This window comes from Notolepis coatsorum (genome assembly GCF_963971535.1).
Source record: "Notolepis coatsorum genome assembly, chromosome: 3".
Classification (NCBI taxonomy): Eukaryota; Metazoa; Chordata; class Actinopteri; order Aulopiformes; family Paralepididae; genus Notolepis; species Notolepis coatsorum.
Window position 1 is genome coordinate 145,307,708 of NC_140167.1, and position 13,529 is coordinate 145,321,236.

At 40.8% G+C, this 13,529-nt stretch overlaps 1 protein-coding gene across 1 annotated transcript in view; it reads right to left on the bottom strand.

The window, feature by feature from the left end:
- The window catches only part of LOC311226022 (scavenger receptor cysteine-rich domain-containing protein DMBT1-like), a gene marked incomplete at both ends in the record, with an annotated part of 80,061 nt that overhangs the window by 32,321 nt on the left and 34,211 nt on the right, over positions 1-13,529 (bottom strand). Inside the window, 2 exons of the mRNA XM_084311403.1 lie at positions 3,405-3,698; positions 10,191-10,382. Of these exons, the coding sequence (XP_084167529.1) occupies positions 3,405-3,698; positions 10,191-10,382 (486 nt within the window). The remainder of the gene's footprint in view (positions 1-3,404; positions 3,699-10,190; positions 10,383-13,529) is intronic.

Here is a 13,529-nt window from a genome sequence, read left to right on the forward strand (position 1 = left end):
GTGTCTTGTTTACATCAGGGTCCCCCATTTTCAATTCATATCAACATTTATGACATATACACAACATACATGACAGCTTTGGCTGTTTGTACGATGAAACAAAGAACTTCTAAGATATACATTAACTTGGATTTCAGTGATATTCAGCGGTTATGTCAGTGTTCTTAAGAGCTTGTAGTTGTGCATGTCATAAAAAAACAAACTTGCATCATTTGGGTATTTCTGAATGTTTTGGCATATGAGTCTATATAGGATGCATTTTTGTGTAATTGTTTGATCATAATACAGGACTAAGGAACATGGTATTTTTTTATTTCAAATTATATATATAGGACTATGTATAAAGAAACCATTTCTTCTTTCAGAAAGGCTGATATAAAGCTAATGTTTTGTGTAATTGTTATACTCATTGAGGACCATTACATTTGTAGTATTAATCGTAGAATCATATCATATCAGTACCTTCAATAAAGAGTAGATCTGACTAAATTACTGAATTAACAATTACTGTGAATATCTCCAAACCACGCTCACAAACATTGAGTAACAATACCTTGGATGATGTAACTGATATGGATATTAGTCGCGCTACTGGAGAAAAATTGTGTGTATTGCGCCAAAGGGAACACATTTTCTTGAGTCTGGCGTTGTTGTACTTTATCTATTTAGTGTTACTTATGGGAGTAGTGGGAGAGAAATGAATGAATGAAAACTTTATTTAACAGATTGCAGAATGGGTACAATACAGTACAGCGCAATACACACAATTGTTAAGGGGATGCAGACCAGAGAAAGACGTTTGTCTTGTTTACATCAGGGTCCCCCATTTTCAATTCATATCGACATTTATGACATACACAACATACATGACATTAGGGATTAATAAGAACGAGCCGCCTCGGAAGACGGCCGCTGCTGCTGAAACCACCGCCTCGCGTTGCCTCGCTGGCTCTTCCGCTTCACAGCGCGGCAGCGGGCGATAAGGGGGCCGTGCTAGCGCGCGGTCACGTGGGCTTAGTGGCCAATCAGAGGAACCCGGAAACCAAACTGCGTTGTATTTGGCATAGACGCAGCCCGGAGTGGAGGACCCTGGACTAAAGAGGAGACGTGTAGGAAGATGATGAGGGGGGGAGGGGGGAAATAAATGAAAAAAACATGAAAAGCAAGAGTTGTTTTTGAAGGAAGAGCGTTGAAATTGCAGCATTTCTTGGTAATGCTTTACTTTAAGGTAAGGGATTACAAATATAGAATAATTACCTAGGAGCTACCGTTGATTACCCGTCAGTTACTCACGTCTCAGACCGTGACCTGAGTCTCCTCAATCTGGGATGCGGGGAAATCCTTCACGAATGGCTTCTATACTTCGCTTCCCAACAACACATTGTCCATCTGACTGAAATGAATTTAACTCTTTACCTGCTTACCCCATGATTCACTTCCCCAAGGGGATTAATAAAAGTACAACTTTTCATGTCAATCAATCCTTTTTTTATTTTTATTTTAGAACCTTCACTGTGAATAATGCTGTGACAACCAAGCCTACGGTGTTGACACTTTTGAGTGCTGCTTTATTTTAAGAGACAGCTATATTAGTGGTGGGACTTGATTACATTTTTTAATCGAATTAATTCGAGACTTTATAGTTAATTAATAGAAATGAATCACATTTTAATCGCATATCAATATTTGATGCGAAAAGCAAAACATTTCAATTCAAATTAATTTTGGTATACGAGTGAATCAATGAAATTATACATAAGTTTAAGCAGCAAAATCCTGTATTAGCTACACAGACCAACAGATCAATGCAATTTTTAAGAAAGTGCAGCAATTTTAGGAACAATATATATATAGCACAAAGGACCTTTTGTAAACTCAAGCACTTTCAAGGTAAAAGTAAAACGCAGTACTTTCAAGTACATTCCAGAACAGTTGACCATTGGAAAAAGAAAACTCTTGATTGATCTCAATTTCTCTTATTTCAGACTAGGAAAAAAAGTTATTTGCGATTTATTATACTTTATACTTATAGCACATGCATGAGTCTGGTCTCATTTGAAAGGTAACATTCGTACACAATAAAGAAAAATCATCATACGATTAAATGCATCACTTTTTTAAACTTTTAATTCTTTCTGTAGTTAATTAATAGAAATTAATGCGATATAGTAGTAGTAGTTTATTGTCACGAATAAAGTACAGGTACATTATAGTGAGATGCTTGGTTCATATACACATACAGCTCATTATAGTAATATTCCACTATTATTAGTTGATAGTAATAATGGCACACATAAATTTCACACCAACATGCGCATTTGATGATACATGTTACATGCAAAGTCTTAAGACAACGTATGTGTATCACCGCTGCCATTTCCACGGCGCGGTCCAGCCCTATAGTAGTCCCAGCCCTACTATTAATACAGCTATACATATTCATATTTACCTTCACAGACTCAAATAAAATAAAATCAAATTTATTTATAAGGCCCGACAACACACGTTAATGTCCCCATGGGCCGTACATGTCTTCTTTAAACAAGTCAAGAAGAAAACATAACAATAAGTCAAGAACAGAACAAGAACACCTTAAGGTCCAACAAATTTAAAATAAATGCAAATAAATGAAAGAATGCAAGCACTCCCAGACATACCCCACGCGAAGGTAAGGAAAAACTCACTAAAACCTAACAATAGGGAAAAATGGTCCACAGGCAGTGTGGAGGAGAGAAACCTTAGAAGGGCCATTCAAGGGGGGATCTCCCTTCTTAGATGTCGGTGATAGTAGTGTTGCAGACTAACAGTTGCAGACAACACCTGCATCCTCGTGGTGACCACAGTTGTGGGATCCGAACCCTTGATGGCTGCACTGTGTGATCGCAGACTCATTGCCTGTGCACCTGACGTCATCCAACCATATGGGCCCTCTACCCTGTCCAAAATGTGCATAATGGGATGCAGACAGGGCCCGGCCACAGCCGAGCTGTCTACACACCACCTGGGCATCATTCAGGTCCCAGGCATCATCACACACCATCCCCCACTGGTCATCATGGTAGACTTCCACTCTGCCAGAACAAGGGTTGTCAGAGTAGCCGTTGACCAGTCTCACCGGAGCACCAGCTGAAATACAAATACATATACAGTATGCATATATATATATATATTTTTTTAACTTTATTTGGAGACAAGCACTGTGTCCAAACGCTGTCCAAACTGAGCAGTCAAATTAATTTTCATCATGACAGATGCTGACATACACAGAAAGGATTGGTTATTATAGGAATACATGTTCATACTGACCTTCACAGACAACACCAGCATCCTCTGTGTGACTACAGTCGTGGGATCCAAACCCTTGGTGGCTGCACTGTGTGAGGTTGGACTCACTGCCTGTACACCTGACCTCATCCAACCAGATGGGTCCACTGCCTTGTCCGAACAGGGCAGTATGTGGTGCAGACAGGGCCCGGCCACAGCCCAGCTGTCTACACACCACCTGGGCATCATTCAGGTCCCAGGCATCATCACACACTGTCCCCCACTGTCCACGGTGGAAGATCTCCACTCTGCCTGAACAGGAGCCGTTCCTTCCATCGGCCAGGTGGACCTCCCCCTCTGCTGCTGTGTTGTTGCCTGGTGTTGGTGGCCTGGTGATGTTGGCTATCGCTGTAGTGGTGGTAGTGTTTATTGGTCTGGGAGGAGGTGTGGCTGGAGGTCTTGTGGTATTAACCTCTGGTAGGACTGGGGAAAATAATATCCATAAACCTACAAGTCAACTAAAGGTCCCACTGATCCAACATTACCAAGGAAACATCACCGCATACAGCAATAGTTTAATGTGATTAGATTGTGGACAGATACCATTTATTCAATTTCACCTAGAAATAATTTCTTTTACAGGAAGACATATCTTCTTTTTTCACTGTACATGTAAATGACCACAAAAATAAATCTATGCATTGTGTATGGTAAATGGGTGGTTGACGTGACGTGGCCTTTTTGGAGTCCTTAGTGTCAAAGATAAGTAAATAATGAAAAAATATATGAGAAAATGTTGTTATATTGCACAGAACATTTAGTATTATATGAATGCACAGAGCATTTTTGCTAATATTGTTCCAGTTATTCAAAAATGTCAGCCAAATGAGTAAAAGCTCATATGGTGTGACTGTCCCACGGACATTTTGCAAAGTTTGATTTTGAATAAAAACAAGAAATTTTTTGCATTTGTTATTTATTTAACTACATATTGACAACTCAGATGTCTACTTGTTAGTGTGATCTTCTAAAAGTCCAGGCATAATATTTTGAATGCTCCAGAAACAAAAAGGTTTTGTCCCAAAATTGGATATCATTTGGTGTGACACCATTTTCATATTTTTCAACGGGCAATTGTTTGGAAACCTTTGGGGTGGAGGGGTCCTTCATCTTTTCAGGAAGTAGGACAACATCTCTGAAAAGTCATTACAAGGTTAGAAGGTGAGTTACCCCTCTTAGTTTTCTCAATATATAAGGTATATTTTGGCACTTCCACTTTTAGACCTTTCACACTGTCTTTTGGTGTGATGCATTTTACGCAAAAATGCCAAAAATAAGATACTTTTTAGTCAATACTAAACTTAAATATATATTGCCATGTGCCAATGAGCATGTTGTTAGCATGCTAGCATATAGCCCCAATGCACAATGGTGTGCTAAGTTCATGAAACATCATATGGTGTGACACTTCATCATATGGTGTGACAGGGTTTTCTCGTCACACCATATTATTCACGTGTCACACTATATGATATGAACTGCATTTAACTACATATATAATGCTATTTAATACATATTTTATAACTAATACTTAAGTTTAATGAATATTTTGTCCTTTTAACACTTTGTCACTGTATTATAAACACGTTTTCTAAGGTATACCTACTTGTATCCCTACTTCCCTACTATTCCATTTCTTAAACTAAATCCATGTCTATCTACAATATGTTGTAGTTGAAATATTTCCCCTTCACTTGTTTTTCAGTTTGAGACAGATTTCATAGAGGAATGGCAAGTACAGACAGAACAAGAGAATACAGGGAGAGGCTAAATGGAGATCCTGTAAGGAGAGGGGATGTCCTGAGAAGAAGACGAGAAAAGTTCATTTAACCATTAAACGTATAAAATATATTACTGTAGTTGTACAACATGTGCTGTACACGGGTAGAAAAGCCCAGTATATCTAGAAATCTCATAGTGTAAACACGCGTGCGCACGCACACACTTGGATGAAAAAGGTGAAGATTTGACATGGGGTCTGAGAAAACAGATTGCTACCAGCCAACTCAACTTGAGTTTGACCACAACACATCGGATGTGCCCTGTGCAGAGTCAAGTAGCTCTCCTGCTGATGTGCCACCTGACCCATCAAGCAAAGGTCCCATCATCATTCAAGTTCAGTCAGATCTCATTGATGAAGATGGTGATGATGATGATGATGATGAAAAGTATGTGTAATAGTGAAGTATGGAGAAAGGCCATATGTGGGGCAGATAATGGAAATAGATGAGGATGAGCTGAAGGTGAATTGTCTGGAGCAGCTTGGGAGGCAGAATGCTTTTGTGTGGCCAAGGAGGCCCGACTGCATTTTCTACCACCAAAAATAAATACTGAGTAAAATCACACAACCCCAGCATTGCAGTCGGTTTGCCATGCTTGCCAACTACGACTGGCTTCTGTTCAATCAGTACTGAGCCGGCAATACATAATTGAGGCTTGTTGTTCAGTCACTGTTCAACTAAATTGCCTTGACTTACAAAATAAATAAATGTTCAATAATTATTAGAATTGATAAGACAATATTCAAATGAGACAGCACCTTGGAATTAATACAGTTGGGACGATGTTTCTTCAGGTTCTTCAGTTGTTCAGAACCCAAGTGCTATTAATGTCTTTTGTGAGACACTATTTTAAAACAGTTTTTCAAAATGATTCTACTGTTATGTTCGACTACATTTAATGTATGTAGTGAATACTTTTTTTTATTAAAAATAAATTTCAATGATTATTACAATTGATTGTAACGGTTGGACGATTAATTCATATGTTTCTTCAGGTTATTCAGTTGTTCAGAACCCAAGTGCTATACGATGTATTTTGTGACACACTGTTTATAACATTTTACAACAGTTTTTTTATTTGAACCCATGATATAATTCATATGTTTTTGGTTGTTTGTTAAATTTATTAAATACATGTTTTTGCATTACGGGTTGTTGTGTGGTGTGATTCATCATATGGCGTGACGGCATATCATTTGGTGTGACTTTCAGAATTATGAAATTATGAAGGCTTTTTGGTAAGACATGTTAAAATCATCAATGGGACAGATAAATAACAGTGTCACCAAATATTTCTAGCATTTTGGTGTTTTTATAAGAAGGTTTGCCAAAATGAATTAGAAATACATAGTCAAATTTAGTGCAATCGTCTTACCATGAGTTTTGATTAAGAAAAATTATGCAAAATGTAACTAATTTGCACAAGGAAGAGCTAGAAATGTGTAGAGTAGTGATGAGGAATGCTGATAAATAAACATACATAATACAAAATACACCCCTTTTCAATTTTGTACAGAATAACCTTCATGTCACACCATATGACAATTTTACTCACTAGCACATTATACTAATGGAAAAAAATATATTACACGAAAAAATCTACAATACCACACATATTTTTAGAAAGATAAGAGTCCGTAAAACAGAACTGAATGATTTCCATTACTCATATGCAATATATTTAAAAAAAAACGTCAACCACCCAAATATTAACTGCCACAAATAAATGGAGTCTAAGCCCTTTTTGGGGGGTTGTGGGGGGTATTGGAGATGGGCTCAAGGGCAACAGCAGGTGCCACATACTCTACACCATCAGAAAACTGGGACCCAGAATGAGATGCAGCTCAACACTGTATCTCATTATTTTCTGTCTATTAATTTGTTGTGTATTTATGCATAATATATTTACCTTCACAGATAATGCCAGCATCTTCATTGTGACCACAGTCGTGGATTCCAAACCCCCGATGTCTACAATCTGTTATAGATGACTCATTGCCTGAACACTGAACATCATCCAACCATATGGGCCCTCTACCCTGTCTAAAATGTGCATAATGGGATGCAGACAGGGCCCGGCCACAGCCCAGCTGTCTACACACCACCTGGGCATCATTCAGGTCCCAGGCATCATCACACACCGTCCCCCACTGGTCATCATGGTAGACCTCCACTCTGCCAGAACAAGGGTTGTCAAAGTAGCCGTTGACCAGCCTCAATGGAGCACCAGCTGAAATACAAATACATATACAGTATGCATATATATATATATATATATATATATATATATATATATATTTTTTTTTTTTACTTTATTTGGAGACAAGCACTGTGTCCAAACGCTGTCCAAACTGAGCAGTCAAATACATTTTCATCATGACAGATGCTGACATACACAGAAAGGATTGGTTATTATAGGAATACATGTTCATACTGACCTTCACAGACAACACCAGCATCCTCGTTGTGTCTACAGTCGTGGGATCCAAATCCTTGGTGGCTGCACTGCCTGTACACCTGACATCATCCAACCAGATCGGTCCACTTCCTTGTCCGAACAGGGCAGTATGTGGTGCAGACAGGGCCCGGCCACAGCCCAGCTGTCTACACACCACCTGGGCATCATTCAGGTCCCAGGCATCATCACACACTGTCCCCCACTGTCCACGGTGGAAGATCTCCACTCTGCCTGAACAGGAGCCGTTCCTTCCATTGGCCAGATGAACCTCCCCCTCTGCTGCTGTGTTGTTGCCTGGTGTTGTTGGCCTGGTGATGTTGGCTATCGCTGTAGTGGTGGTAGTGTTTATTGGTCTGGGAGGAGGTGTGGCTGGAGGTCTTGTGGTATTAACCTCTGGTAGGACTGGGAAAAATAATATCCATAAACCTACAAGGCAACTAAAAGTCCCACTTAGTGGCGGAATGTCACTAGAGGCCACCGCTAAAAATTTTTTTTTTTTTTTTTAAATAAATAATAATTACTCATTTTAAGTATGTTTTTGTTTAGAATGCACAATAATGTGTAATATATCAAATATAAATCATTGTTTGTGCTTCCTGTTCATCAACCTCTTTCTTCTGGGGCGCTAGAAACATCGCCCCAGTCAGTGCGCAACGCAGCCAATTGAAAAATTACATAGCTAAATAAATGCACCTAGCAACATAAATTTACCCAGTCAGCGTCTTCAAATATGATGCCTAGGGGGCAATTCATTTAGCACCCCAAGCAGAGTCAGTGTGAGGTTTTGGTCCGCTCCCTGCCACACGCTCCGTTCCTTTAAGGTACTATGTGATTAATGCGTGCCGTGTTGATTGGTGCTTTCCTCGCCACACGCTTTTGAAGCAAGTATCAATCTCATCCCGCAGCTGTCACAGCTTGTAATCAGCGCCCCTGTAGGCTTTATATGCTCAGACCCCCTTACTATCGATGTTGGGTCGTTTTGAATTACACCTGCATATACCTGCCTTCCCCGTCGCTGTTGCTGTCTTTTGCTCTCCAGGATCTTTTGTGGAGAACTGCTGTGGAGAACCTGGTTCCCCGTTCGGAGCTACGCCTCGTAATCTGCCCGCTTCTCGCGTTGCGCTCTGGTGAGTTTTTGGAAACTATCTTTTGGATTATCAGTTTTTTGTGTGTTTGGTGAATACCGAAGTGTAGATTAACACTGAAGATACCGTATTGTTTTTTCTCTGGACTCTGCTAACTTGTGTGTGGTACACCGAAGATCAAGTCACTTGGATTTATACTGGATCAGTCACCTCTCTGCCTCTGTGTGTGCGCTGGGCTAACTCTGATTTCTCTCTCTCTCCGTTTCCACCGGGAGTGAAAGCTGGGAGGATCTGCAGAGCCGCTTCAAACATCACTAGCCAATTCCTCACCACTACCTACTGGGAGTATCTGCAGAGCCGCAACAATCTTCACATGCCAGATTCCCCGTTTGTTCAATTGCTCTACTTCATTCCATCTTGTGACTCTGTAAATAAATACGCCCTTGCTTTGGCTAACTCTGAACTTCCTCTCTGTGCCGTTGCGTTTGAGGTTGGTTACAAACCCTAACAGTCAGTGTGTTAGGGAGTGGGGACTGACGTGATGACGACAATGATGAACACAATGAATTAAATGAAAAATTTAATATTTTTGTATCCTCTTTTTCTCCGCCTGATTTTTCAATTTTTTCTCCCCATCCCAATTTTTTGTCGTTATGCCAATTCCCCCCCCTCCCCTACCTGGTTGTTGTGCGCATGTTCCTCCTACTGGTCGGTACAAGGGAACCCTGAAGTCCACCACATGCTTCCTCCGACACATGTGGAGACAGCCAGTGGCTCTCTTCTCACCTGGCAGCGAGTACTCTCATTTGTGAAGTGTGGACGCGTGGGAGTTCACGCTGCCTTCACCATTTCCTGCCTTTCGCTGAGCAGGCGCCCAGACCTGACCTGTATGTGTCGCTGTCCACAACGCCAGATTACCACCCACGACTTCCCTCCCCCTAACCCAGCCAAACGAGTTAGTATGACAACCGGCCCAAGCCGCAGGGCAATGCTGACTCCGGGAGTCGAGACCGCAGCCTCTTGCATTGATTACGAGCGCAATCTCCGCTACGCCACCTGACCGCCTAATGAAATGAAAATTTAAATGAATGCAGCAATCAAATGTTGAAATGTATATATAAAAAAAAAAAAAAAGCTATATTGTTCTTTAAGCCACCTAAAAATTCCATTTTTACATGAAGACATATCTTCTTTTTCTTCTCTAACTGTACATGTAGATGATCACAAAAATAAATCGATGCTTTTTGTGCGCAACGACCAGGAAGGGAATTGACATAACGACTAAATTGGGATGGGTGAAAAATACAGAAAGCCTCAACACTGTATGTCATTCTTTTCTGTCTATTAATCTGTTGTGTATTTATGCATATTATATATTTAACTTCACAGATAATGCCAGCATCTTCATTGTGACCACAGTTGTGGATTCCAAACCCCAGATGTCTACAATCTGTTATAGATGACTCATTGCCTGAACACTGAACATCATCCAACCATATGGGCCCTCTACCCTGTCTAAAATGTGCATAATGGGATGCAGACAGGGCCCGGCCACAGCCCAGCTGTCTACACACCACCTGGGCATCATTCAGGTCCCAGGCATCATCACACACTGTCCCCCACTGTCCACGGTGGAAGATCTCCACTCTGCCTGAACAGGCGCCGTTCCTTCCATCGGCCAGGCGGACCTTCCCCTCTGCTGCTGTGTTGTTGCTGCTGGTAGTGGTTGACAGTCTTGGAAGAGGTGTGGTTGGAGGAATTATCGAAGGTTCTGTAGCATTGACCTCTGTTCAACATTTTAAAGAAAATAAGGAGTGTTTGAAACTGCAAAGCAACGTACACCAACACAATTGACAACATAATCAGAATCACTTTATTCGCTAATGTAGCGATACACCTGAATTTGATTTGTTTAACTGCACAATAACATACAACAATCCCTGTTCAAACAGGACAACACACAGGGTACATGACAAAGGACATCTCACTCTCACATAATGCAAAGAAAGCACACAGACAGACATTAGACTATATGACAAACGTAACACATACAGTACAGCCATGCCATTTCTATAGATGGACTAAATTCTATGTGTTATGGCATGCAATTTGTTGTCATTATTTCTTACTTGAAGAAGCTGAGACAATGCGATTGTGTTTTATCAACATGGTTTATACAAGAGGAACAAAACAACTTCTCCAGTGAGTTATTTTTATATGCACTAGTTATGTATTGTGTTCTACTGCAGTGGTTTTCGTGGTCCAGGGGTCCTTGAGGGGTTTCCAGAGGGTCCCCCGTAAAATAAGTAATAGTTTAATTTCATTTATATTCTAGAGGTTCGTCCATAATGTATATGAATGACTCTTGCCACTCTTCTATCAATATCTTCTATGTTCAATATAGTTATGGAACTCTGGACTAAATCACATCTAACAATACATATCTGCTCAGATGTGGGAGGGGGGGGGACACATGAACTAAAAACGATGAGAATTTGGTTAAAGATAAACAGCAACTACAGAAAACGGAGAACAAACTACCCTGAATAATCCGTTCAAAGCAACCCCAAGGAAACACTCACCAACATAATAATCTCTCTCTCTCTCTCTCTCTCTCTCTCTCTCTCTCTCTCTCTCTCTCTCTCTCTCTCTCTCTCTCTGTCTCTCTCTCTCTGTCTCTCTCTCTCTCTCTCTCTCTCTCTCTCTCTCTCTCTCTCTCTCTCTCTCTCTCTCTCTCTCTCTCTCTCTCTCTATATATATATATATATATATATATGAATTTCCCTTGGGATCAATAAAGTACTTCTATTCGATATATATATACTTTATAATAAATTATATATTTATTTATTTATTCACTTATTTAAAACAAATTCTGCATTTATATCTCACCATGTACATTCAACTTTGGGAAAGGTAGAATTGAAGAGACATACTATTTTAAGTCCAAAATGACAGCATGACAGTTTACCTGAGCTGATCTCAGTTACAGTCTGCATGAAGAAGAGGAGTAACATCAAACCCCCCGTTGTACTCGCCATGGACCTCATCCTGAACATCAGACACTAACCTGCTGGAAATCAACACATGATTAGTAGACAGATTATCGCGTGGAACAAACTCGATGGTTCAGTACTACAAATGCATCACGTTTTATTTACAAGATCTGTTTACTATGCATTAACCACAAGTCAAATAGGGACAGAAAATGCAGACAGACCAAGTTATCCCCTGCCTCTACTTACCTTGCACAGGTTGTGTTTGGGAATTCACCAGTTGGTGGACATTTCCAAATGTATATAACATTCGTGTCAAGAAACCATGTGACTACTATTGGTTTAAAAAGAAGAAAAAAGAAAAGGACATTTTCAATTGATATTACGGGAATGGGGTTACTTATTAATCTAAATGAAACACAAGATTCAGATAAGACTGTCAAACTAAATTGATACATCTGTGCCATTTTCTCCTGAATGAATGTTTTATTGCACAGACCCCAGTGTAGGAACAATAGCCTCAACTATCCGCAACATCAGAGCGCATCAGGTGCAGACAGTGGCGGTTCGTCCATAGAGGGCGCTAGAGAGCCGTCCCCCTGGTTAAAAGAAAAAGAAGAAAGAATTCTTTGCGTGTCCTATTCATCCCCCAGCCCCTAGCCCCCTCCACTCCCTTTTCATGGGCGCTCCATCTCAGCTCCACCGTCAGTGCGCAACTCGCAGGGCAAAATGCAAATACATACATACGTAAATAAATACGTACGTACAACATAACACCATCAGCGCTGTCAAATAAGATACCCGAGGGCGCTTTCTCTAGTGCCCGAAGTAGTCACTCTATTGGCTGAGAGTGGCACGTGACATCACGTCCCTAACAGTATGCGAACCATACCAGCTCATTATATTTTTTGGGGGGGGGGGGGTCAGGAGCGCTGCGCGTGCCTCACACGGAGGAATTTACTGTGACGCTTGCAATGCTGACATAGGCTATAGGTATGAGTAACGTTACAGAACCACACATAGTCCACACCACACTGGTCTGCATGCATGCATGATGAAGACGCACATATTGAAATCATACCTGTCCACCCTCCTGTTTTTCCAGGGATTCTCCCGTATTTCAACCTTCTCTCCCGCCGTCCTCCCGTTAAAATATTTTCCCGTATTTTTCCTGTTTTTTTTTATTTATACAAAATGGCTGCAATTCCACTCCGTGACGACAGGTGGCAGCAGTGTAGATTAGACCATTAGCACAGTAAGTCAGACCGGAAGACGGTTGCCAAGAAAACTGTCGGGCAAAGTGGGGTTGTTCCCGGAGAGCTCACTCTCGGCCGTGGTTTCCCAGTGTATAATGTATGGTGCTCTCCCTCACCATGCGCGTAGGGTGAACACCATTCTTTAGTCCAAATAATACCCTACTTTATATTATTATTGTCATTCGTTTAATGTAAAGTCAGTCTTACATTGGCACTGCTTTAACGTTGCATTTACCCATAATCCATTGCTGTTACTCATGTGCCAGTATAACTTGTAAAGTAAGGGTTCAGCAGCGCTGCGCGTGCCTCACAGGGAGGAATTTACTGTGACGCTTGCAATGCTGACATAGGCTATAGGTATGAGTAACGTTACAGAACCACACATAGTCCACACCACACAGGTCTGCATGCATGCATGATGAAGACGCACATATTGAAATCATACCTGTCCACCCTCCCGTTTTTCCAAGGATTCTCCGTATTTCAACCTTCTCTCCCGCCGTCCTCTCGGTAAAATATTTTCCCGTATTTTTTTATTTATACGAAATGGCTGCAATTCCTCTCCGTGACGACAGGTGGCAGCAGTGTAGATTAGAACGTTAGCAGAGGAAGTCAGATCGGAAGACGGT